The sequence below is a fragment of the Macrotis lagotis genome, chromosome 3, assembly GCF_037893015.1.
Source record: "Macrotis lagotis isolate mMagLag1 chromosome 3, bilby.v1.9.chrom.fasta, whole genome shotgun sequence".
NCBI classification, from domain to species: domain Eukaryota; kingdom Metazoa; phylum Chordata; class Mammalia; order Peramelemorphia; family Peramelidae; genus Macrotis; species Macrotis lagotis.
Genome location: NC_133660.1, coordinates 231108976 through 231135705, shown reverse-complemented (window position 1 = coordinate 231135705; position 26730 = coordinate 231108976). Strand labels below are relative to the sequence as shown.

The 26730-nt window shown below is 36.0% G+C and overlaps 1 protein-coding gene across 3 annotated transcripts in view; it reads left to right on the top strand.

Moving 5' to 3' along the window:
* Positions 1-26730, top strand: part of SPON1 (spondin 1) — a 784537-nt gene that overhangs the window by 55588 nt on the left and 702219 nt on the right. Inside the window, exon 1 of one of the 3 annotated variants that reach the window (XM_074230136.1) lies at positions 17745-17789. The exons of the other annotated variants lie outside the window; for them this stretch is intronic. Coding sequence (XP_074086237.1) covers positions 17756-17789 — 34 coding nt within the window. The 5' untranslated portion in view covers positions 17745-17755. Of the gene's footprint in view, positions 1-17744; positions 17790-26730 lie in introns of those variants that run through there. 3 annotated transcript variants of the gene reach the window in all.

Sequence of the window (26730 nt, the reverse complement as noted above, 5' to 3'; positions counted from 1 at the left end):
GGGAAGTAAGCCAGAGAGGTTGTTAAATATTATTAGTGTTTAAGTATTTATGCTAATTGAAGTGATATAACAGTTTATCAGTAGTGACCTGTATAACTGCTAACGAAGTGGGTCAGACTGGCCAATGGGGAAAGAGAAAATCCTCTTCACTGAGATGCAGGAAAGTAGTTCTGGGTTGTTAGGGAATGTTACAATTGGCTACAGCTGGGAAAGATGGGTTGCTTTTAAGTGTGGATGATCACACCCTCTCTGACAATTAAGGAATGTTAATTGTTTTAAGAGCCTCTACAGCCTCTTGCAATCTGGACTAGAAAATCAGGACCACCTAAATCAAGACCACCAGGTTAGTTGTCTTTCTGGGAGAGATCAAATCATTCCTAATTTCACAAAAGGAGACAAGGGCAGAAGTTTTTTTTGGGGGGGGCTTTGCCTAAACTTTTTTTTTGTTCCTTTATAAGCAATAAACTGATTAGAGGCATACTGACAGCAAACCAGATGTCCAAGGTTCTAGTTAGAGCACCATTCCCTTTCAATCACAGCTGTAAACCATTTTAGATTATGACACCTGAATTTTTTTTAACTTAACCACGATAAGGATAAGATGAGGAACAGGGTGAACAAAATCATTAAATGATACAGAAAAATTTCAATTTCCTCAATTTCTAGACAAAAGCAGAGCTGTCTAATCTTTGAGATTACATCTGCATTGTCTGCCTATTGAACCTACATTTCCTTTTTATCACTGTTACCTTGTGAGTTACCAGAAATGCAGCTATGAAAGACTGAGGAAAAATAAGTAGTTTTTGATGGATAGATAATTAGATGGGGGAGGCTTTGTCATCTGATATAGTGATGAACAAAAGTCACAGGGGGCAAAGATTATTTTTTGATTTTTTTTGTTTTGTTTTTGTGAAGTAATGGGGATCAGTGATTTGCCCAAGGTCACATAGCTAGTAAGTATCAAGTGTCTGAGATCAGTTTTCATCTTAGGTTCTTCTGACTCCAAGGGTTGGTGCTCTATCCACTGTACTGCCTAGCTGCTCCTCAGGGACAAAGACATTGAGCCATATTGGGACAGGTGGAGTATTAAGATGACAGTAGGCTATTTAGAATGAAGGGTTCTATGGGACTCTCACACAATCAGAGTAGAACTGAAACAGCTCTGAGAAGTCAGGGCAAGAACTGGTAGGAATCTGGGAGCCAAAAAGTCCATACTTCAAGGTTCAGGAGTGGTTGAAAGGAGAGGTAGATGAAGCTATAATTTTGGTCTGAGTTCTCTTAGCTTGAGAACAGGACTGGAGGTAGGTTCATCAGAAGATAGGTCCCTTTGGAGAAGACAATTCTTTCATGGGATTCTTTTCCTCCTATCTGTCTAAAAGTAATCTCTAGTCTTAAGGGGTTTGGATTTTATAGTTAGACACATTTCAATTATGTGTGGAATTAACGGAACCATCCAGGGCGTAAGCAAGCTTCTCTTTACATAAAATTCAAATTCCGTTCTAAATCAGCCCATCTGTTCTCATCTGAAATTGACAGAACAGTTTGAAATACAGAATTCAGTGGGTCTAGGACTGGAAGTAGGTCTCTCTGGAAACCACAAGTGTATATTAAAAAAAAACACACACACCACGACCCTTCAATGCATTGCAGCTGGGTACTTTCTTCAGGATTAATGCTGTTTCTAAAGCAAGTGTATCAATTCTGCCAACAGAAGAGGAGAAAATTTGGTCTATATTTTGAGCTTCAGATAAATCTCCGAGCAGCTGAAGGCAGTCAACCCATCAAAGGAAAACTGAAACTGCCCTTGCATAATCACCATTACCATATGGCTCCCAGAGTTTGAGTAGGTCGCAGTTTGTCACAGAATGATCATGGGGGGCATAAGCTTTTTACACCTACAAAAAAATCTATTTCCATCTAGCACCTGATTTATTTTTCTGCTTATATTTGTACTAAAAGGCAACAGGCCTTGAAAGATAGAATTACTTTCAAATACAGTACATGCACCTCTTTCCTGCCTAATGTATTTATAACATTGAAAATGTGGACACTGTATATATACACATATATATGCATATATATATATATAAATGGTATATTATCTATTATTCTTCTCAAAGATCCCAGGTATACACAGTCTTGTGAGCACTGTATGTATATATATGTATATATATATATATATATACATATATATATATACCCATATATATACCCATATATATATATATTATATATATATGAATGGTAGATTATCTGTTATTCCTCGCCTCAAAGCTCCCAGGTGAAAGTTGCTAGTGCTTCTCACTTCTCCATCTGTCACTGCTCTCAGACTTACAAGAAACTGGTTTACTTTGATGACACTAATCAATGATCAATATGGGAAAATGGTTCAATATGTCATCTCTAGCACTTCTTTTCTTTACCTTGGAGATTCATGCATGGCTCATGTTCTCCCCTTTTTTCTGTCTTTTTCCACTTATATAGTTCATCTAATTCCACTTGAGATAAACTCATTCTCATATATGTGTGAATCCTCTTTAACATTATTTTTATATAGCCCTGTCTCCTTTTTTCTTCCTAGTAAATTCAGGTAAATCATCCATCTTATTCCTGCTTCTTTTTAACTTCAAGTCCCTCTCTTTTATTTGTGAGTCAAAATATCAATTCTACAAATGACTGATAAGTTTGCTAACCCTATTCATGTTACATGAAATTTCTCCACTAAGTCCTATGCTGATACCTCATTCCATTCAATTCAACAAGCATTTATTAAACACTTATCGTTTGCCAGGGACTATGTTGGTGATACAAAGAAAAAAACAAAATGGTTCCTGCCTTCAATGAGCTTATGTTCTATGGGATTGAAACAATATGTACATAGAGAAATAAATATAAAAAATATACAAAATGAGTACAAAATAATTTTGAGGGTGGGCAGGAAGAACAGTGACAATTAGGAGAGGGGGCATCAAAAAAGCTCCATTTAAGGCATTCTTCTTTTTTTTTAGGTTTTTGAAAGGCAAACAGGGTTAAGTGGCTTGCCCAAGGCCACACAGCTAGGTAATTATTAAGTGTCTGAGATCTGATTTGAACCCAGGTACTCCTGACTCCAGGGCTGGTGCTCTATCCACTGTACTACCTAGCCCCCCTTAAGGCATTATTCTTAAGATGGAGGAGGAGAAGAAATGGGAGGAATGGCAGTAACAGTAGTTTTAACTAATATTTTTTAAGGCCTTTATGATTTGTAAAGTGTTTTATTCAAATTATCTCATCCAGTTCTACAACAACAGGGATTGTTGTTATAAAGTAGAAAGTAGATTCTGTTGTTTTCATTTTACAGATGAGGAAACTGAAGCTTAGGTCCTAAATGATTTGCCTAGTATAAGCAGGTTTAATTAAGGAAGGAGGCAGGAATGATAGTAGCCTTCAAATATTTAAAAAGTTATCATCTGGAAAATGGATTAAACATGTTTTCCTTAGCCTCAGAGGATAGAACAAGGAGCAGGAAGTAGAAGTTTTAGAGTCTCCAATTTAAACTTGATATAAAAAAAACCCTCTTAATAACAAGAATTTACATAAATGAAATGAACTTTCTCAGGAGATAGTGGGATCCTGCTCACTGGAGGTCTTCAAAGATGAGGATGATCATTTCCCAAGGAATCCTTGGCTAATCACAGGCAGTCAGTTGGCCAATAAGTATTTATTTATCTTGTAGGCACTGTGCTAAGAACTAGAAATATAGTTTTGCCTTTCAAAAAAGGCACCCCCCCCCCAGTTTCTAATTTCCAACAGTTCACAATCTAGTAAAGGAATACAAGTTGAGAAGATGGCAAATGTGATATTTATAATGTAAGTTGGAAGTAGTATCAGAGGGAAGCCACTAAGAATAAAGAGTACTTGGTAAAGTTTCCTGTAGAAAGTGAGTCTTTAACTGAGACTTGAAGGAAGTCAGGAAGCAGAATTAGGGAAGGAAAGCGTTCTAGGTATAGGAAATAAGCAATGAAAATTCTGAGATTTGGGCGATGGAGCTTTTTCTTCAGTGAATAGCAAAGAGGCCAGTGTGTCCCTGGATTGCAGAATACATCGGGGGAGGTATGAAGAAGACTGGAAAGGTCATGGGATAGGGTATTATGGGATTTGAATGCCAAACAGAAGATATTTTATGAAGATAATAGGGAATTCCTAGAGTTTATTCAGTAGTCACTCCTGCTCCTTTGGAAGATTATTTCAACAGTCAAGTGGAGGATGGACTGGAATAAAATAAGTTTTGCATTAGGGAGACTAATCAGAGGTCATTTTAGAAGCCCAGGTGTGAGGTGAGGATGGCCTGTACCAGAAAGGTATAAGTGCTAATATTTTGAGACTTGTTAGGGTAAAATCTATAGGACTTGGAAATAAATTGAATACAGGAGAGTTAGAGATGGTGAAAAGTTAAGGATTACATCTTGGTCTTGAACCTGGAAAACTGGGGGGATGATGGAACCATCAACAGTGTAAGGAAAGTTACAAATATGGGAGAATTAGGGGGAAAAGATAAACAGTTCAGGTTTGGATGTGACATGAATTCATGGCAATTGATGAAATAATCAAGTGAAATAATATAGAGTGAGAAAAGTAGAGGAAGCATTGTTTGTCAGTATTACATGGATGAAGATCTATCAAAAAAGGACTAAGAAGGGGTAAAACAGACAGACAGGAGGAGAACCAGGAGAAAGTAGTTCCATGAAAACCTAGAAAGAATGGAATAACGGGTGGCTAGATGGCGTAGTGGATAAAGCACAGGCCCTAGAGTCAGGAGTACCTGGGTTCAAATCCGGTCTCAGACACTACCTAGCTGTGTGGCCTTGGGCAAGCCACTTAACCCTGTTTGCCTTGCAAAAAAACCTAAAAAAAGAATGGAATAACAAGGAGAAAAGAGTGATTAATAGACACTCTTGACTATTGAAACTCTTTGACTATTGAAATAGTCAAAGATTGTAAAAAGGATCAAAAAATATGAGGATTGAGAAAAGAACAGTACATTTGGTGATTAAGAGGTCTTCAGTAACTTTGGAGAAGGTAATTTCAATTGAATGATGATCAGTTCATCAATGAATGATTATTAGGTACTTATGTAATAGGCATTGTGAAAAGGTCAGAAATCAGATGCAGGTAAATAAGAAGACAGTGAGAAGAAAGGAAGTAACAGCACTGAATATAGGTGGTCTCCTCAAGAAGTTTAGCTTCCAAGGAAGAAGTGATATAGGATGATTGGGGATGGATTAACCAAGTGAAGTTTTAAAAAGAATGGGAGAGACATGGGCATATTTAAAAACTTGATAGAAGCAGACAGGAGAGGAGAGGTTGAAGATTAGTGAGAGAGTGGAGATAATTGAAGGGCAATTCACTGGAGAAGAAAAGGTGGTATTGATCTGCTTGGAGTTTGCTTTAGTATGGAGAAAAATATCTCTTTTCAAGAAAGATGAATGAAAGTTCAGAAGATGGCAAATGACATAAACTGAGGATGGAGGAAGAGTATGATCTTGATCAATGGTTTCAATTTTTTCAGTGATATATATGAGGTGTTTCTCAGCTGAGAGACTCGAAGGGGATGGAGAATTAAAGAAAGATTGAGCAGATATGGAAAGATTTGGGAAAGCCATTGTAGTGACTAGGATATAGAGTCTGTTAAAAAGGTATTATTTTTGCTGCAGTGAGTGCCCAGATAATTATTCTCTAACACCATACTTGTAGTGAACCAAGTCAGGAAAATTTCATGATTTTCTCCAACTTTGTTTTGTAATATATAATAGGAGCAAAGCAGTAGATTCTGAGGAGGGGGGCAATCTGAGAAAGAAGTTTGAGATGTCAAGATCTTTGATAGGGTAAGGGACAAGAAACTTGGGAGAAAATAACAGTACAGAGCTCATCTGGTAAGCCAAGGAGGCAAGATAGGGAAGGGATATTGTGGGGATGATGGTTAGGGAAGGAACTAAGGATTAGAGGAATAGGCTGATGATATGAAATGAAAAACAGTTTTGGGGGTTGAAAGGTGGAGGAAGAGTTGGAGTTACAACACATTGCAATGAGATAAAGGGATTTCAGAGTCCACAAAATGGAAACAATGCATTTGTGGGGAATGATAACATCATTGTTTCATAGCTGAGGTGGAGAAGAGTAGTAGGTCATGGGAAATGAGTAAGTTGAGTCATATTAGGGTATTTGAGGAAGTTTTGAAATGTATATTGAAGCACCCTGGTAGGAGAGCAGGAGTTGGGAGAGAAGAGAAAGCATATAAGCTAAGTACTGAATTCATTGAGTAGGGGAGAGGGTTCTGGAAGTCTAAATGACAGCCCCCAGAATCTTGTTTGGGCATGAAGATGAAGGGAGAGAGAGAGAGAATGGAAAATGTTTAAATTGAAGGATGGTTTATATATGTGGAGCAAGCATTCCAGAACGTATGGTGGAAGGGATTGGTAGAGTTTGACTGAGATATTGGTAGGGTTGAGTTGAAAGACATGAGAACAATGGGGATTGATCCATGGAGGATGAATAATGGATTTGAACAATGGTAGCTGGTGTTTCATAATTATTGCATTGGGGAGGGAATGATGAGGTGAGAATTCATTAATTATTGGGCAATAAGTGAAGATAAGTGATCATTGTCCTTAAGGATTTAGCTTAGGCATGTTGTTCCAGGGTATCAGGTAATAATGTTGGAATGGATAAATATTGACAAGTGTTGGATTCTCAGTTTCAGACTAGGTTAGCTTAGTTGCCTTCTGAAGTTCTTTCTAATTCCAGATTCTGTGAAGAATTAATTTATAAAATGGAATATATTTTTGTAGCTTCTAATTGCTGATTCTCTTTGAGCAATGTTTAACTCTTTTTAAAATTTAGCCCCAGGGAACCATTACCTTTTGCTCATTCCACAGTACCCTGTTCAAATAGAGAACATCAATCTGCACTTGGAATCTTGAATTTAGAATCATGAAAAAATTAAAAAGTTAAGGTTCAGTTTCTTATAGTTTTTCACAAGGATTTTAATTGAAACCCTAGAAATCACATGATTGTGATAATTGCTTTACTATATATTGATTTTTATTTCAATAAATTTACCATTTGTTTTGGACAGTCAGTACCCAAGAGCTGATAAAATTAATGTCATTTAGAGAATAATGTCACCTCAGATTTGGAAGGAAGCATAGACTTCTGCATATACTTGAAAAGAATTGCCCTACAATATTCTGATATGCTGACATCTAGTCTTCACTTGAACACCAAAAGTGATGAAAAATTCATTTCTTCCAGAGAGGACTAATTTTATTTTAGGTAAGGTCTAATTATTAGGAACTTTTCCCTTATCTTAAGAGGAAACCTTTGTTTCATAAATCACATTACTTCCTTTTTCGATGTCAAGTAAAACAGATGTGATTTCTTTTCTACACGTGTCTTTAAACTCACCACTATATTGAGCTTTAATTTTTAAAGGTTTTTAAAAAATATTATCTCATTTTATCCTCCTAATAACCCTGGGAGAAAAGTATTATAGCCCTCTTTTTACAAATGAAGGAAATGTGACTAACAGAAGTTAAATGATTTGCCAAAGATCACTTATATAGCCAATAAAGGTTTGAGGTTGGCTTTGAATGCAGGTTTTTCTGACAATATGATTTGGCAGTAAAACCAATGCATTATCTCCTGCCTAGAAGATAACTCTCTTGTCTTAATCAGCCTATTCCATACCATCTCTCTTCATATCCAGTCCTCTGTTTTCCAGTTTAAATAAGTCAATTCCTTCCAAGTGATTTAAATCAATTTGCCACAAATTTATTAAATGTTTGTTCCATAAAAGAACTATATTAAATGTTTAGGGATAGAAAGCCCCAAACCACATAACCTTAGAAATCAAGGAGCTTGCCTTCTACTAGCTTTATGTAACATGTAGTCAGTTAAGTTCATTTCCGAGGAAATTTGAGGGAAGAAAATTCATTAACAGTTGAAGTGATACAGGGAATGCTTCATGGAAGAGGTGTCATTTGGTCATCTGGGTGATATTCTCAAGGAGGATAAAAATTCTAAGAAGTAAAGTCAATAAAATAGATAAAGCTCTAGTTAATCTGATTTTAAGAAAGAGAGAATAACCAGTATCAAAAATGAAAAACCACCAATGAGGAGGACGTTAAAGAGATAATTAGGAGCTACTTTGCCAATAAATTGAACAACTTGAGTGAAATGGATGAAGATTTACAAAAATACAAGCTGTGCAAATTAACAGAAGAGGAAATAAATTATTTAACCCCATTTCAGAAAAAGAATTGAAGAAACCATCAATAAACTCCCTAAGAAAAATTCTCCAGGTCCAGATGGATCTTCAAGTGAATTCTACCAGACATTTAAGGAACAATTAATTCCTATTCTACATAAACTATTTTAAAAAAATAGGAGAGGAAGGAGTTTTTTTTACTTTTTTATTTATTTATTCTTATTTTGTACAAATAATGTTTTTTTATACAAATATTCTTGCTTAAGAGTAAACGTAATACCCCCTCCCCCAAGAAAATATAGACCCTCATAAATGATAAAGGGGAGAGGAAAAAATTAAAATTTAATAACAATAATAATAATAATAATAATAATAGTAGGTATGGTCAAGTGGCACAGTGGATGGAGCACCGGCTCTGGAGCCAGGAGCACCCAAGCCCAAATCTGGCCCCAGACTCCCAACAATTACCCAGCTGTATGACCCCATGCAAGCCACCCTAACCCTATTGCCCTACAAAAACAAAAAAAGACCCCAAATAAAATAAAATAGTAGTAGTAGTAGTAATAATAATAATAATAATAATAATAATGATAGGGGTGGTTGGGTGGCAGACAGATCACTGGCCCTTGAGCCAGGAGCACTCAGGTCCAAATCTGGCCTCAGACACCCAACAATCACCCAGTTGTGCAGCCCCAGGCAGGCCACCCAGTCCCATTTGCCCTGCAAGACCCCCCCCCCCCAGAAAATAATAATAATAAAAAATGTGTTTCAGTCTGTGTTCCAACACCACCAGCTCTGTCGCGGGTGGATCACATTCTTTAGGATAAGTCCATCACAAAAGATACTTCCATATTTTTCCACTGTTGCCATTGCTGATCACAACTCCCTCCATTCATACTTCTCTACTACCATGAACTATATTTTCTCTCTCCTTTCACTCTGTCTCTGCTGTAGGGTAATTGAGTGGTGTATCAGACAGATCCCTGGCCCTGGGGCCAAGAGGCCCTGAGCCCACATACCACCCCTTAACCAGCATCTACCCGGCCCTATGGTCCCGGACAGGCCATCCAATCCCAGCCCCTTGCAAGAAGTAAAAAAGAAAATGTGTTATATCTGACCACTCCCCCCCCCCCCCATGGTCCATCCTCTCCTCCATCACTTGCATCTCCCCCCCTTCCCCCTGTCCCCCTTCCTCTGCTTCTTACTATAGATGTCTATACCACTTTGAGTGTGTGTGTGTGTGTGTGTGTGTGTGTGTGTGTGTGTGTGTATATATATATATATATATATATATATATATATATATATATACTGTTTCCTCCCCTAGCCATCTCTGATGAGAGCAAAGATTCCCTCATTCCCCCTCACCTTCTCCCCTTCCATATCATTGCAATAGCTCATTGTAATAAAGAAAAATCTTATTATATGAAATATCTTAGTCTATTCCTCCTCTCCTTTTTCTCTCTCCTATTACATTTAGAGGAAGGAGTTCTACCAAACTCCTTTTATGACACCAACATGGTACTGATACCTAAACCATCAAGAACCAAAATAGACAAAGAAAATTATAGACCAATCTCCCTAATGAATGAATATTGATGCAAAAATCTTAAATAAAATTTTAGCAATGAGACTACAGCAAGTGATTACCAGGATAATAAACCATGATCAGGTTGGATTAATACCAGGCAGGCAGGGTTGGTTCCACATTAGGAAAACATTCAACATAATTAAGCATATCAACAGTAAAACCATATGATTATCTCAATAGATGCTGAAAAAGCCTTTGATAAAAATATAACATCCATTCCTATTTAAAACATTAGAAAGTATAGGAATAAATGGACTTTTCCTTAAAATAATAAATAGTAACTCTCTAAAACCATCAGCAAATATTATATTTAATGGGAATAAATTTGGAGTATTTTCATTAAATTCAGGGGTGAAACATGGATGCTCACTATCACCATTACTATTCAATATAGTATTAGAAACACTATCAGTAGCAATAAGAGAAGAAGAATAAATTGAAGGACTCAGAATAGGCAATGAGGAAGCAAAACTTTCACTCTTTGCAGTTGATATGATGGCATACCTAGAGAACCTGAGAAAATCATCTAAAAAGCTCCTTGAAGCAATTAAGTTCAGCAAAATAGAAGGATATGAAATAAACCCACATAAATCATCAACATTCTATATATGAACAACAAAGCCCAAGAACAAGAAATAGAAAAAGAAATTCCATTTGGAATAACTGTAGATAACAGTAAATACTTGGGAATCTGCCTCTCAAGACAAACCCAGAAATTGCATGAACACAATTATAAAGCTCTCCTCTCCCAAATAAAGTCAGTTCTAAATTACTGGGAAAATGTCAAATGCTCATGGTTAGGTCAAGCTAATATAATAAAAATGACAATTCTACCCAAATTAAATTTCTTATTCAGTGCCTTATCAAACTACCAAATAAATACTTTACCAAGCTGGAAAAAAATGTTAACAAAATTCATCTAGAACAACAAAAGAGTAAGAAATAGCAAGGGAACTGATGAAAAAAAGGTAAAGGAAAGTGGCCTAGCTCTACTAGATTTCAAACTATACTATAAAGCAGCAGTCATCCAAACTGCCTGATGCTAGTTAAGAAACAGAGTAATGGCTCAGTGGATTAGGAGAGGCTCAAAAGAAACTGCAGTAAATGACGACAGAAATCTACTATTTGACAAACCCAGACATCAGCCTCTGGGATAAGAACTCACTATTTGACAAAAACTGTTGGGAAAACTGGAAAATAGGATGGCAAAAACTAGGCATAGACCCACATCTCACATCCTGTACCAAAAATGAAGTCAAAATGGGTACAGGATTTAGATGTAAAAAGTGATACCATAGATAAATTAACAGAGCAAAAATTATTCCATTTGATCTATGGAAAAGGGATAAATTTATGACCAAAGAAGAATTAGAGCACATTATAAACTACAAAATGAATTATTTTGACTATATGAAATTTAAAAAGTTTTTGTACTAATAAAATCAGTGCTGCCAAAATTAGAAGAAAAGCAGAAATCTGGGAAGCAATCTTCACAACCAGGAGTTCTGATAAAGTTCTTGTTTCTAAAATATATAGAGAATTGTGTCAGATTTATGTCACAAGTCACTCCCCAAATAATAAATGGCCAAAGGACATGAACAGACAGTTTTCAAATGAAGAAATTAAAGCTATACATAAGCATATGAAAAAATGCTCCAAATCACTATTGATTAGAGAAATGCAAATTAAAACAGCAATGAGAAATCATCTCACACCTATTAGAATAGCCCAGATGAGAAAAAGGGAAGATGATCAATGTTGGAGAGGTTGTGGGAGGACTGGACATTGATGCATTGCTGGTGGAGTTGTGAACGGATCCAACCTTTCTGGAGAGCAATATGGAACTATGCCCAAAGAGCAATAAAACTGTTTATACCCTTTGACCTAGCAATTCCAATTCTAGGACTATATCCAGAAGAAATTGTAAAAAATGGGAAAAGTCTTACATGTTCCAAATATTCATAACAGCCCCTTCTGTAGTGGCAAAGAATTGGAAATTGAGGGGATCCTCATCAATTGGGGAATGGCCAAACAAGTTATGGTACATGAATACTATAGAATATTATTAAATGGTCGGACTCTAGAGAAGCATGGAATGACTTACAGGATCTGATGCTGGGCAAAGGGAGTGGAGTCAAGAGAACAATTTAGACATCAACATTATAAAATGAACAATCTTGATGGAAGCAACCCCTCCCTCTCTGCAGTCCAGAGAGCTAGGACAACTGTCTTTGACAGATAATGAACTATATTATCCGCAACCAGACAAAGAAAAATAAAACAAAACAAAATAGACAGGAAAAAATACACTCCTACTGAGTCTGATAAACACTTTATAAAAATTATCTCTTATGTATCTCTTTCCCTTAATTCTAATTTTTCATGCCAAAAACTACTAATGTGTAAATATGTTTAACAAAATATGTATGTAAAGTGCTAATCTGATCTGTCCCAACTGAGGGGAAGGGGGTGTGAAGGGATAAAAATGTACAAATGAATGAAAATAAATTTTAAAAAATCCTAAGAAGTGGAAATAAAGTCAGATTGTATTACAGGCTTAGGGATGGACTTGTGCAAAGACACAGAAGGAGGAGATGGAAAGAGTAGTACGGTTTGGCTAAAATTTAGAGTAGACAAAAAGGAACAATGTGAAACAAAACTACGAAAGTAGATTTAATACAGACTCTCCTGGGCCCTGAATGATTTACTGAGGGGGATGTTTCCTATAGGCATTACAACTTACACTTGTGTGTTAGGAGGATCATTTTTGAAACTTCATGAGTGATGGATTGAAGTTGCAGAAAATTGGAGGCAGGGGGACCAATTAGTAGGTTATTTTAGATAACTTTATCAAAAGACAATTTTATAACAATGAAGAAATATACAAAATGCAGTCTAAGAAGGCCTTAGGGGGAAAATTTATATCAGTAAACACATTTATCAATGACAGAGAAAAATTACAAATCAATGTTTTAGTCATGTGACTCAAAAACTAGAAAAGTAACAAATCAAAAAGTTCTCAAATACAAGAATAGAAATACCAAAAAAATGAAGAGACAAATAAAGATGAAAACAAAAAACCATTGAATTAATAAATAAAATTAGAATTGACTTGTCAAAAAAACTAATGACTAATTTGATTTTTAGAAGAATGAAGAAGTGATAAAGATATGATTTGGGATAATAGTCATGTGAATATAAAGAAGGAGACAGATGCAGGACTTGTGGTGTAGAACTGACAAGACTTAGCAACTGATTGCATAGATGGCCTGAGAGAAAATGGAAAGAGTCAAAATTAATTCTGAGGTATTAAACCTAGCTGACAAGGAGAGTACTAGTGCTCTAGGAATGGGAAGCTTAGAAAAAGTATGAGTTTTAGAATGGGGAGTAAGGAACATAAATCAGTTCCATTTTGGAAATGTTGAGTTTGAGATATGGATCTGACAATCATGTTGAAATATCCAACAAGCTATTATGGATGTGAACCTGCAGTTCTGAAGAAAGATTAGGACTGTCTATATAGATCTGGGACCCATCTGAATGAAGAAGATAAATATTCTATGAAAACAGATGAAAATACTGAGATAAAATGTCAAGAAAAGAAAGGAGAAATGCTAGGGCAGAACCTTATGGGACACCAAGGCTTGAAGGCAAGGAATAGACAGTGAACCACCAAAGGATATTGAATTAGTGCAGTCAGATATATAAAAGAAAGCAGTGTCAAAGGTGTCTAAAAATGAAGGAGACGATTGGAGGAGCGAAAAGTAAATATGACTAAAAGTCAAAAAGAAGTTAAGGTTGATGAAGTGCCAGTACAAAGATTAGAAGTGGGAGTGTAAGAAACTGAGGTCATGAGGATGTAGAGCCAGTGAAAGTAGATGACACATTCTAATTGTTTGGCAGTGAAATGAAGGAGAGACATAGGGCAAAAGTTTATAATAAAAAGAGTCAAGTAAAGGTTATTCAGGATAGGGAAACATGAGTATATTTGTGGATGACAGGGTAGGAATTAGTAGAAAGGGGCTATTGAACATAATCAAAAGGGAAGGAATAAGTGATGGGACATTATCTAGATGATAATAGGATCAAGGGCAAAGTTAGAGAAAGATTTGTCTAACAAGGAAGACTTTCTTGGAGACTGGAGGACAGTTGAAGATATGAAGAATTTTTGAGCTTTGGAGGAGAGATGAAGGAGCTTAGAGAAGATGGTCCTGATTTCTTCTGTAAAGTAGGTGATGGGGGTACTTCTTGAAATAGGAGTAGCCTAGAAAATCTGAGGAGATTTGGTATTACTGCTATAGGAAGCATGATAGAGACAGGGATGGATAAAAAAGATAGCTTTGTATCATTGAGGAGTTCAGTTGAAATTAGATAATCTGAATTTACAGTGAAATATATCATCACAGTTGCATAATATCATCTAGCATCTTAGGAATAAGAAGGGACAAGATGAATGGTTGGATCATCCAGGGTTTAGGATTGGCTTAGTATAAATTATAAGGGAGTTGAGGGTGTAGGATAGAATATAGTTCAAGGGACCAGTTTTGGTGTTGAGATTGCAGAAAGGGGGGGAGGGGAAAAGAAGAAAAGTTACAGTTTGAAGGAAGAGATGGCAAGAAATGTTTATAGGTCCTGGTAAGGATGAGGAGCAGGTTTAGAAGTGAATCAGAGGGAAAGATGGAAGGATAGGATATTATGATTATAAAATTGAATGTCAGAATTAAGTCATATGGATGACTACCATCCCCTTTGTGGACTTTGTGCTTTATTTTAGTAATCATATCAGTTTTAATGGACTAAATTATCATCAACATGCAGATGACTCCCCAGTCTATGCACAGAGGTATGGGTGTTGGTAAGATCCAACGCATAAGCCTCATGACTGAAGAATAGAGAAGATCTAACTTCGATGGGTTTGTGTTAATAACCTGGGAGGTTAGGATGTTAAAGTCACATTAAATTACCTTTTTAAGTCTCCCAAATTAGGGAAATAGTAAAGATGTATTCAAATTCTATAAGTCAGAATCTGAATCCTTTTAGAAAAAAGGAGGCATGAATACTTTAAATAGTGTCCAAAAAAGCCAGTCATCACTGAAATAACTGAATAACAATGGACAACTTTTATCACTGCCTTCTTGGATTTGAGGTTATTGATTTAACTTTTTTGTGGGGGCTGGAAGGAACTGCCTTTTTATATTTGAAGCCATCTTAGGGGAATAAACCAACATTAGGTTCCACATCTGGTCATTCTAACCATCAAAGATGCATCCCCAGTGAGAAAGAGGCAAGAGTGTGGAGGGAAAGAGAACAGAGACAGAATATTCCATTATAAAGATTATACTAAAAAATTTGCTAAATACAAATACTATAACTTTGATAGTCATCCTTCTGTTCTATTAATTTCTCTACAAAAAGTCATAAGAACCTATCGACCAGGTGAGTACTTATCTTGGGTTGGTTCCCCTTGGTAACTTTATGTCTGAGCTAATTGAGTGATCTCATTTTCTTGTTCTGAGAAAGGTTTTTATTTGATGATTATAAGATTTACTCGATGTAGGAAAAAATATTACAAAATAAATTTAACCTTCCCAGATGCTGATAAATTTGTAAATGTGGTATTATTCTGATCTAATACATGTTTGAAAAAAAGCTAACCAACCAAGCAAAGAACCAACAACAATTTTAGGAATATACTCTAACACTGGAGAGAGAGAATCTGTGGTCAAACAAAGCTGTCTACCTCTGCTAACATACTTTCAGACTTTTGGATCTTTGCTTAGCTTCTTTCCAATAACTATAATCCTTTCCCCTCTACTTGAGTTCCTTAAATTTCTCTAAAGTCCAGTGGTGTGGTACAGATAAAAGAGCACTGAATTTGGAGTCAGGTGACCTGAGTTTCAAATTATAGTACTGTTATTTAATACCTATGTGACCATAGACAAGTCATTTAAGCACTTTGGTACTGTTTTCTCACCTGAAACATGAACTGTATAATGTCTCTTTCAGAAACTATAATCCTATGAAATACTACCTTTTCCAAGAAGCCTTCCATGATTTACCCATTTAGAAATGATCATCTCACTCAGTATTTTGATAACTCTCTGAAGTACAAAACTAAAATGTTGTATATTATGGCCATCTCTATGAAAATCTTGTCCATATATTACTTTACTGATCCCTTTTTGAGTACTTTTCCTTTAATGGAAGTTTCTCCAGTGTTTAGGCTTCATAGCTATTTCATTCTCTCATTCTGAACAATTCACACTTCACTGGCCTTGGTCTCTGCCTCAAATGATTTCTAGGGGAAGTAGAGTTGGCCCCAGTTAGATGTCAGTCCTTTTTGCTTCAGGCCTGGTGAATTCATGTATCCTCTGTTCCTCAGTTTTTTGGTCAAATTTTATTGTAGCAAAGAGGACTGTCATGATTAAAAGTCTCAGAGACCCAAAGAAAGCAAGATATTGCCTTTTGGTTTTCAATGTTCCAGGAGGAATGTCTTATGGTAGGGCATAGTTGAGTTCTCTTGCAAATGCATTGGTCAATTTTTCCAGCTCTGTCAAAAGCTGACTGCTGATGGGGGTGGGGGTGCTGAGAGATTGATTGTGGTATTAAAGATTAGCTTTCTCTGCTGTTAGTTCTTTAGAGTTTTTGATGTCCTAGATATAGTTGGAATTGTTTTATTTCATCCATAACTCATATTTTAGAAAGGTTAGAGAAGTTGTGAGGCTTGGAGAAAGTGTCTAGTCTTCTAGCTTTTTGATCATGTGATTCAGAACTCATCTTTTTTCTTGAGAGAAGCATATTACCTTATTTAAATTTTGTATCTCCCCAGCATAAATGTTAATTGATTAATTCATTAACCAGTAAATGCTTAATTATGTAATGCTAAATTTAAACTCTACCATTTATTAACAAAACTGATTAAAAAATTTTAGTTCTTGAAAGGTCTACATCAAGAAACAAATTGTAGATATATTGAATTATGGCACCATATATAACATTAGAGTTCCCTAATACAATCCCCTCATTTTTACAGACATAGGAAAAAAACCCAAAGAAGGGAAATGAGTTGACTAAAGTAAAACATTTGCAGTGGTCCACTCAACATGGTAGTATAGTCTTAAGTTCTGATTGCCTTATGCCCTGTCCAGCTGAATATGAGGTCTCAAAAATGTTTTGCATAACATGGGAGTGATGTTCAACCTTGAAGAACTTGCTCATTCCATCAGTGCCACAATCGGGAACAATTTTGGGCTGTCTGCAAAGGAGAGTACCATCTGTATCCAGATAAGGAGCTGTGGAGTTTGAACAAAGTACAAGGACTATTCCCTTTAATTTAGAAAAAAAAAAACAGATATTGTCTGATCGTGTTACCTCTTAGATTTCTCTTCTCTTCTTTAAGGATATGATTTCTCTCTCATCACACCCAATTTGCATCAAGGTACAACATGGAAACAAAGTAAAGACTGACAGAGTGCCTTCTGTGGAGGGTGGGGGGAGGGAAGCAAGATTGAGGGGAAAATTGTAAAACTCAAATGATATCTTTAATAAAAATAAATTAAAAAAACGCTTTGCATAGAAATTGCAAGATAAAAATTACCATACCAGATCTAAAAGGTAACTTAGATACAAGACATATCATCTCTGATTCCATGCTCTCCATGACTCTGATGAGTCCAAGTCTAAAACAAACTGCTGAGCCCACAATGGGGAGGATGGAGCTGGGAGTATAGTGTTTGAAATGGCTATTTTCCACATGGAGCCATTGATTCAGGTGTTTGGATTTCATTTTTTTTCTATAAGTCTTTTTTTAAGGACAAGAAAGTGAGAGTAAAGGGTATAATTTTCCCTCCCTCCCTCCCACTGAATGCCCTGTTTTACTGTTTTTCTTTTGTTTTTTTTTTTAAATAGGAGTTTGATCCATGCTGAATATTGGAGCAGAGAGCAGTTCTGACTGTAAGTGTAAGCTGGAGTTGAGAAGCTCATTACATAGGAGAACTTGCCAAAATGGAGAAACTGTTTGAAGACAGAATGTTTTGAAAGACACTTTTAATGGAATCTTATTTTAGTCTTAACTTTAAGCCTTCTTACATACTTACCATCCCAATGCTTTCAAACTCTAGAAGTTTGCTTCATTTATCTGTATATAAATCTTCTGTTGAAGCATTAGGTCACTGAAGTCCACTGTTTATAAAGTTTCCTTTGTTATAAATATTTATGTTGATATTCTTCAATATTTAAGTGGATCTACAATCTCATTGATTGTTGCATTTTGATCTTTGTATCTCTAACATGGATGAGAGAGAAGTTGTTGGGGAGGAGAGAGAGAGAGAGAGAGAGAGAGAGAGAGAGAGAGAGAGAGAGAGAGAGAGAGAGAGAGAGAGAAGAGAGGAAAGGGAAGAAGAGGATACAAAGAGAGAAACATAGAGAGGAAAAACACACACAGAGGCAGAGAGAGAGAGAGAAGAGAGGAAAGGGAAGAAGAGGATACAAAGAGAGAAACATAGAGAGGAAAAACACACACAGAGGCAGAGAGAGAGAGAGAGAGAGAGAGAGAGAGAGAGAGAGAGAGACTTTTGTAACTTCCACCAAAGATGCAAATTGTGATCCATAATAGCTTCTTATCTTGTGATTTTTGTCCACATCATTCTATCAACCTATCAATCTGTAATCCTTTACTACTTGTATGTAATTTGGGGAAGGCATATGGGCTAAGACCAGGATCTAAAATGAAACATTCTTTGCTGTTAAAGGGCTTACATTATATCAATGGAAACAGCACATGTTCCTTAGCTATACATCTGGGAACCCTAGAGGAACCTTTCTTCTTGTTCCCATTTGTCCAATGTCTCTATTATTTCCTCAGAGTAAGGAACTCCTAATTTGGGTTCTCACTCTACTAATCAGCACACATTTAGCAGATAAGTCCTAGGAAATTGCTGGAAGAAGGTCAGGGTTATATGAATTGGTCAGTCTCACATCTAATAATGCTAGCATTTAAACTTTTCTGACAGGCCTAATACTCTCTCCTCTATCCTCTATACAGGGTTGAACCCAAATCCTGGAATTTTTCCTCTAAGTATTCTTTTTTTTTAGTTGTTTTTTTTTTTTTTGCAAGGCAAATGGGGTTAAGTGGCTTGCCGAAGGCCACACAGCTAGGCAATTATTAAGTGTCTGAGATCGGATTTGAACCCAGGTACTCCTGACTCCACGGTGGGTGCTTTATCCACTGTACCACCTAGCCACCCCTAGGTATTCTAATATAGGGATACCAGTGCAGCACATGAGTCATTCATCTCTTTTGCAGTGTGTTCTTGCTATGTGATTGACTCACCTTGGTGACATAGACCGTCCGGCCTAGAATCCAAATGGCAAAAGAATTCTTTATAGAAGATGAGCTCCTTGAGAGAAGGGAATATTTTTTGCCTTTCTTTATATCCTCAATACTTATATATCCTCAATACTCATCATAGTAGATGTATGTTGCTTACCTACTTATGTTATGGTAAGAAGATCTGAATGCTCTTTTTTTCATCATACATATCTAAATGCTAATGTTGATAAAACTTGTTATATACAAGACCATATTAATAGAATGCCATAATCTTTTTATTCTCACTGTGCTTCTCTTCATTGTCCTCTGGCCACTGACAATTTTGAGTCTTGGGAGATTGAGGGATTCCATATGGAAAAAACATATAGTATCATCAGAAGATTAATGACATCAATAAAGATGAAAGGTTTTGTACTAGGATTCTGCTTGAGATCACTTTAAGCAAAATCATATTTTCTAAAATTCAATCCAACTTACTCTTTTCCTCCTATTAAATCTGGGACCCAGTTCATCCTTCACTGACAATGACTGTTCGAGGTAAATGTTTTGAACAAGTAACTGAATGACTTCCATTTAACTGAATGTTATGCTGAAGGAATTTTTTTTCTCCTGAATATATTGTTAGGTTAATCTCTTGGAAGTGGACATTGATTACATTGAAGAGGTCTTGTGGTATTGTGGAGATAACTGCAACATATTATACTTTATATAATTCACAAATAGGAGCATTGTGAAGACCCTCTCACTTCTAGAAAACTCTATCATTTGGACTTTGAACTGAGCAGCTCACATCCTTTATGCACTCCCCAGAATATCATATACTATGCTAGGTTCCACCTTGGTCACAGTTTCTTTTTTGTGTGTTATTTTGCCCTATTATATATTATATCTTTTAGGGCAGGGACTGATACAATGTCCACCTATTTTAGGCCTAATAATAATATTATAATAATTTTTTATTCAATTGAATTAAACCTATCATAAGCACTATGGGATCCTGGATTTTTAAAAGCATCTCTCAGATAATTCTGTGAAGGCGTTCTACTTTGGAAAATTAATTATGAAAAGCTGTTTTCTTCTAATTAAGGATGACTTCCACATACATGAAGATTACTCTTATAATGATTTTTTAAGAAAGCATGTACAAGGGTCAGTAGTTCTCGGTATTCTTTTCATAACTTTTTCCTTTGTGTAATAACATTATCTGTATTTTAGCGCAGCTGTTTAGTGTCCTTTCTTTCATTTATCTTTTTGATTTGTTTTTTCAAGGCAATGGTGTTAAGTGACTTGCCAAAGGTCACATAGCTAAGTAAGTATTAAGTGTCTGAGGTCACATTTGAACTCAGGTTCTCCTGACTCCAGGGCCAGTGCTCTATCTACTGTACCACCCTAGTGGCCCCTATTTTATTTCTCTTAAATATCTTGAAAGTACTTTAAAATTGGGTAAACTCCAACATAAATTTTCTACTACATGTATTTGGTTTAGCTGCCTTTTCCTGATATTTTCTTAAAGACTATATTCACCTCCTCTTCATGTAGCATATTGGGAATTGAGGTAGAAGTCCAAATATGATGGGTGGTTCTACTATCCCAGATGATGAAAATAGATTGTTATAGAAATCATATCATCTAAAAAGAATCTACTTGTTTTTACTGCACCTGGGAATAAGTTGGAATGATCTGACTTTGGTCTTATAGCTGTTTTATGAGGTGATGCTCTTCATCATCTTCTACTATCCTTTCTAATCATTTGAAAATGTGTTTATGTTTTTCACTGGTCTTGCCCTAGACTGTCATCATTTTTGGCCTTTTGGGAAGATTTAGATGACTGCTGTGGTTTCTTGGTTCTTTTTGGCTTACTCACTATGATGATTGCTTTAAATCAGTTATATTTTTCTTGAAAATTGTCACAGTCAGAATCAATATATAATTTTTTTTATCCATTTCCCATTTAGGAGTCATTCATGTTTTATTTGAAGGCTAGGTTGGTCTTGTGGTAATTGCACAAAGTTTATTCTCATTTTTATTTTTTCTAGTTTGAGGTTAATTTTTAAAATTCCTCTAATAATGTGATATTCTGAGTAGTCTCAAAGAGCTGACTCAGATATGACTCACAAAAGAAGTTACTAAATTTCCGTTCATTAAATATGATTAATTTTATTTTTTGTGACTTTGCTTAGTGCTTTCAATGACCATGACTTCCATTTCTCCTTTTTTTTTTAAGGTTTTTGCAAGACAATGGGGTTAAGTGGCTTGCCCAAGGCCACACAACTAGGTAATTATTAAGTATCTGAGGCCAGATTTGAACTCAGGTACTCCTGACTCCAAGGCCGGAGTTCTATCCACTGCACCACCTAGACACCCCTTCCATTTCTCTTTTTAAAGAATATATTAATAATTTACTAACTTGTAGATTTTTAAATAGTTTTATTCTTAAATATTTTTTTTTTAGGTTTTTGCAAGGCAAATGGGGTTAAGTGGCTTGTCCAAGGCCACACAGCTAGGTAATTATTAAGTGTCTGAGACCGGATGTGAATCCAGGTACTCCTGACTCCAGGGCCGGTGCTTTATCCACTGTGCCACCTAGCAGCCCCTTATTATTCTTAAATTTTGAAACATTTTTTACAACTTTTTTTTCTCTATATCCAATATCACAATAAAGCAATTAAGTGTCAGTGTATATAATGACTTATTTTGGAGGAACTTACTAAATTTTTCATTAAATTTCTCCATATTTCCTTTCTTTGTAATAAGTGTTAGGATGCAAACTACACTTAATTTTTTCATCATGAACCCTCTAAGGCGACATGACCATATTTTTTCTTGCTTTTGGGTGAATACTGAAGTCAGCTCACGTACATGTATTTCCAATAAGAATCTGAGTTGACTCCCAGGTCATGTGAGCAACAAGAAGGTAGACTAGATATTTTCTCTGATCCCTATGATCTCTCAAACAAAAATTCTCAAAAATAGAAATTATGTATCAAAGTTAAAGTGATTATGCCATGGTGCTTAAAAGTAATATCAAATTTGTTGGTATTTTTTAAGGATTTGGTTTTCCTCATCCTAATCAGCATAAAGAAGCATAATCAAATCATTTTAAGAATTAAAGAAAAATAACTGCAACTGGTCCAAGTCATCATGAACCTTAATGTGTCTGGCAATTCATTCATTCCTCTATCCATCCATCCATCCATGAATCTATCCATTGATTCATTTCATCTTACCTGTGGATTTCTTTCTTTCTTTCTTTTTTCTTTCTTTCTTTCTTTCTTTCTTTCTTTCTTTCTTTCTTTCTTTCTTTCTTTCTTTCTTTCTTTCTTTCTTTCTTTCTTTCTTTCTTCCTTTCTTCCTTTCTTCCTTTCTTCCTTTCTTCCTTTCTTCCTTTCTTCCTTTCTTCCTTCCTTCCTTCCTTCCTTCCTTCCTTCCTTCCTTCCTTCCTTCCTTCCTTCCTTTCTTTCTTTCTTTGGCAATGGGGTTAAGTGACTTATCCAAGGTCACATAGCTAGGTAATTATTAAGTATCTGAGGCCAGATTTGAAATCAGGTCCTCTCTACAAATGCACATCAGGATCTTCACCGAAACTGATCAATTTGGAGCATTTGTCTGGGATGATTGAGATATTCTAGCATTGTCCAAGATAGTACTTGAGCTCAGGTACTTCAGCTGACTTGACTATTGTCAGTTGACTCTGAAGCCAGTTGATTCTATTGAGATAAAATGTTAAGTACTACTAATTATCATTATCCTGTCACATCTTTTATGCTACTTTGAAACTTCAGTATAAGAATCACTTTCTAATTGGTTACTTCTTCTCCCTAAAACTTGTTGGCTTTCTTCAAAGACAATATTCAGAGAGGTCTTGATACTTGAAAATGAGAATAAGGAACATACTTTGAGAAAGACAGTTCTTTTATGATTGAATTCTTCTGTTGCCAATTGGGACATTGTTATGCCCTAGACATGGTAAGAAAATTATCTTTATTGCAACCTGACTTATTAAAAAATGAATATGTTCCCCAAGAGCAGAATTTTCCAGAATTCAAAATATATGAGTCAAAAGTATTTTTTAAATGAGAGTTCCATTTCAGCTCTTAGTGCTACCTCCATTTTCTCTTGACAAGATTATTCCCTTCCCCAGTATCACTAATTATTCCTTGAAATGTTTCTCCAACATTTTTGTAGTATATTTCAAACTTGAATGGAAAATTCATTGGTTTTAAACAATTTATCATAATTCGTTTTAATTGAAAGCCAAGGAAGAAAAGAAAAAAAATTGCTATTCTTGCAGTTCATAAGAATGGATTATACAATACAAAATAAAACCTGAAACTAAATTATACTTCAAACATATAATGTACAGGAAGGCTTGACATCTCTGAACTTGAATCATTCACTAAGTTTTGGTTGGTCTCTGGTTGAAGAACCTTGGGTTTCTGGGGGGAAGGATACCCATATGACACATCTTGTTATCAGGTCAAATGAAGGATAATGTGCTTTCATTTTTGAAATGTGCATTGTGTCATTTAGAGCTTCTGGTTGAAAACATATAATGTTTTCCTAGATACCTGACTTTTGACAAGTTTGGGTATACACATCAATAGTTGCTGATAAGTAGTAGCAAATACTGGCTAAAAGAAGGGGGAAATGATTTCACAGCAACAACACCACCACCACCACCACCTCTGGCAGACTGAGTGTTAGGTTGTGAGTAAGTTGGATTCTACCTTGGGAAACAGAAGATCTGAAAATTCTTTGGTAATTTATCATGTAGTCCATGGTTTGAACAAAACATGTGCTTTAATTTGAAACCTAGACAGGAACCTTGAATTTTCCATTCAGTACATTAAAAAAAAGAACTCTTCACTAAATATAGCTAAACATAGCCAGAGGATCATGAATTTCGAACTAGAATGAGTCTTTAGAGGTAATATTGTCCAACCCTTATTTTGCTGCTTGACATTAACCTTTCCAAGGTCACATATTTACTAAGTAGTCTATGGGGCAGAATTTGACGCTGGTCTTATGACTCCAAATCCAACACTATTTTGCCCCATAGCATATTTTCCTCTCATTGTAATGATCTTCCTCAATAGCATAACTGAATAATACATCTAAAAGCTAACACATAATCCTTATATCAGGAATGCCCATGATAATGATCCAGAAAGTTCTAAATCTATAATCATATGAATTTTTGAGAAACTTAATCATTCCTCTTGGCTTATATAGTCCCACTCTCAAAACTTGGGGTAATCTCTTCATTTTCCTATCCATTGTAGGCAACTAGATGGCACAGTGGATAGAGCACTGGCCTTACAGTCAGGAGGATGGGAGTTTGAATCCAGCCTCAAATGTGGGCAAATCACTTAATCTTGATTGCCTGGCATCCAGGGACAATTGTCTTAATTCGTATCTGGCCACTGGAGGAGAAAGTGAAGCTGGTAACTTAACACAGCGCCCCCCTCACTTAAATCCAATTCATGTACTTGTCATGGCATCACCTTTCTGAGGTTGTGGTCTTCTTTGACCATGGAAGGCCACTCAATATTTTTATGTTCTTGGGAGAGAGGGTGTTCTTGACAGGTGGAAATCATCTCTGATTGATTAAAAACATCATCCCTCCATTGTACTAAAAATGAGCTCCCACTTGCAAGGACAGGGTTTTCACTCTTACTGAAGAAAGCCTTATTAATTAGGTAAAGGAAAGCAAAATGGAAACAAATGAATAATCAACAATCTCCCAAGGTCCTCAATATAAATCATGAGTCATAAGGATCCCTCTAAGCTATAACTTTCTGAATTTCTGTCTCTTTTCATCATTCTATGCTTCACCCCTCCCCCCAATTCCCATGATATCCCAAGGACCTATGGGGTTCTTGGCTGTTTGTAGCTAATTAGAATTTTTCTGATTTCAGACTCCATCAGAGGTTATTCCAGGGGTTGCTCTCTGCTGCCCTCACCTGGTGAGTGACTTTTAGTGCTCTTCTGCTCCACCATGGATAGCTTTCAGTGACAGGGTGTGAAAACTTAAAAAGATTTCTGTTATCTATGTATGTACATCTGGGTGTATATAAATATGTAACTATACATGAATACAAACATATGTATGTATTTATATATATAATATACTCACATACATTTTCTCAATAGAATTAAATTTCTTGAGAGTTGCAATTGTTTCATTCTTTGCATATTTTTTTTTATCTCCAGTACAATAGCACACAGTCCTTGACTCATAGTACCTTTAACAAAAGTTTGTTCCACTTACTCTCTGATGAAAAACACAGGATAAGTCAAAAGAATTTCTGACTGACAGAATGCTGCAATACTAGATGGATTATATCCTCTTACTGGGATTATTATTCCCATTACCTTTCCATTTTGTTCTATGCCTCTCCTTCACCTTTGATCATATATACTTATTTGAGCCAGGGTTGCTACTGGCTTTTCATTTCACAAGAGTCTCCATTATAAATTCTAAATTCTGATATGGTAATCAAAAACTCTAATTTCATTTTCCCCTCTCCACCTAAGGGAGTCGTCTTCCCTTTTTCAAGAGTCAAGGCAGCCCTATAATTATTCTCCAGTTTCCTCTCCTTAAGCACTTTGGTGGAATTATTCAAATAATTCAGGGCTGTCAACAATCTCTGATCTTTGCTAGCCCCAGGCTATCACATGTCCAGTGGAAAGAGCACCACATTTGGAACTGAATTCTGAGTTGTTTCCCAACACTGTTGTTTGCTACTTGTGCTTTGGAATTCAACTGCAACTATGACAGTAGTAGCAGCAGCAACAACAATGCAGAGAGGTGGCACAGTGGCTAGAGAACTGGAGTAAGGAAGACTCATCTTCCTGTGTTCAAATCAACTAACTGTGAAACTGGGCAAGTCACTTAACTAGGTTTGCCTCAGTTTCCTTATCTGTAAAATGAACTGGAGAAGGAAATGGCAAAACATCTCAGAATCTTTGCTAAGAAAACCCAAATAGGGTCATGAAGAGCAGATGTGACTGAAAAATGACTGAACACTACAACACAAATAATGCTAACATGGTAGGAAGGATAAGTATTATAAAAGCAATATAAATGCCATGGCACTATTAGGCCATTTTGTTTTAAATATCTGACCATTATAGTTTGTAATATTGTTTCTGTTCTCTTTATGGTTTTAAAGGAAAAAAATTCTTGGTTCAATTTTTTTTTATTTGCAGAGATCCTTGACTTGATAGCTTTACTTAGTATGCTAATTATTGTAATGCTGCCTATTGCTACAGCTGTGACTTACCTTTCAGTCTTCTCTCTCAGCTAGCATATCAAGGCTACAAACCAAGATTAAAGTGATGGAAGAGTTCATATGTAACTTTTTGTTTGCAGATGATTGTGCACTCAGTGCAGCCTCTGAAACTGAGATGTATCAGAATATGGATCAATTCTCTGCTGCTTGTGCTAATTTGGGCTTAACAATTAACACCAAGAAAACACAGATTCTCTAGCAGCCAACACACCATCCATCCATAGAACCATCAATTACGACAAATGAAGAAATTTTGAGATACTGTGGA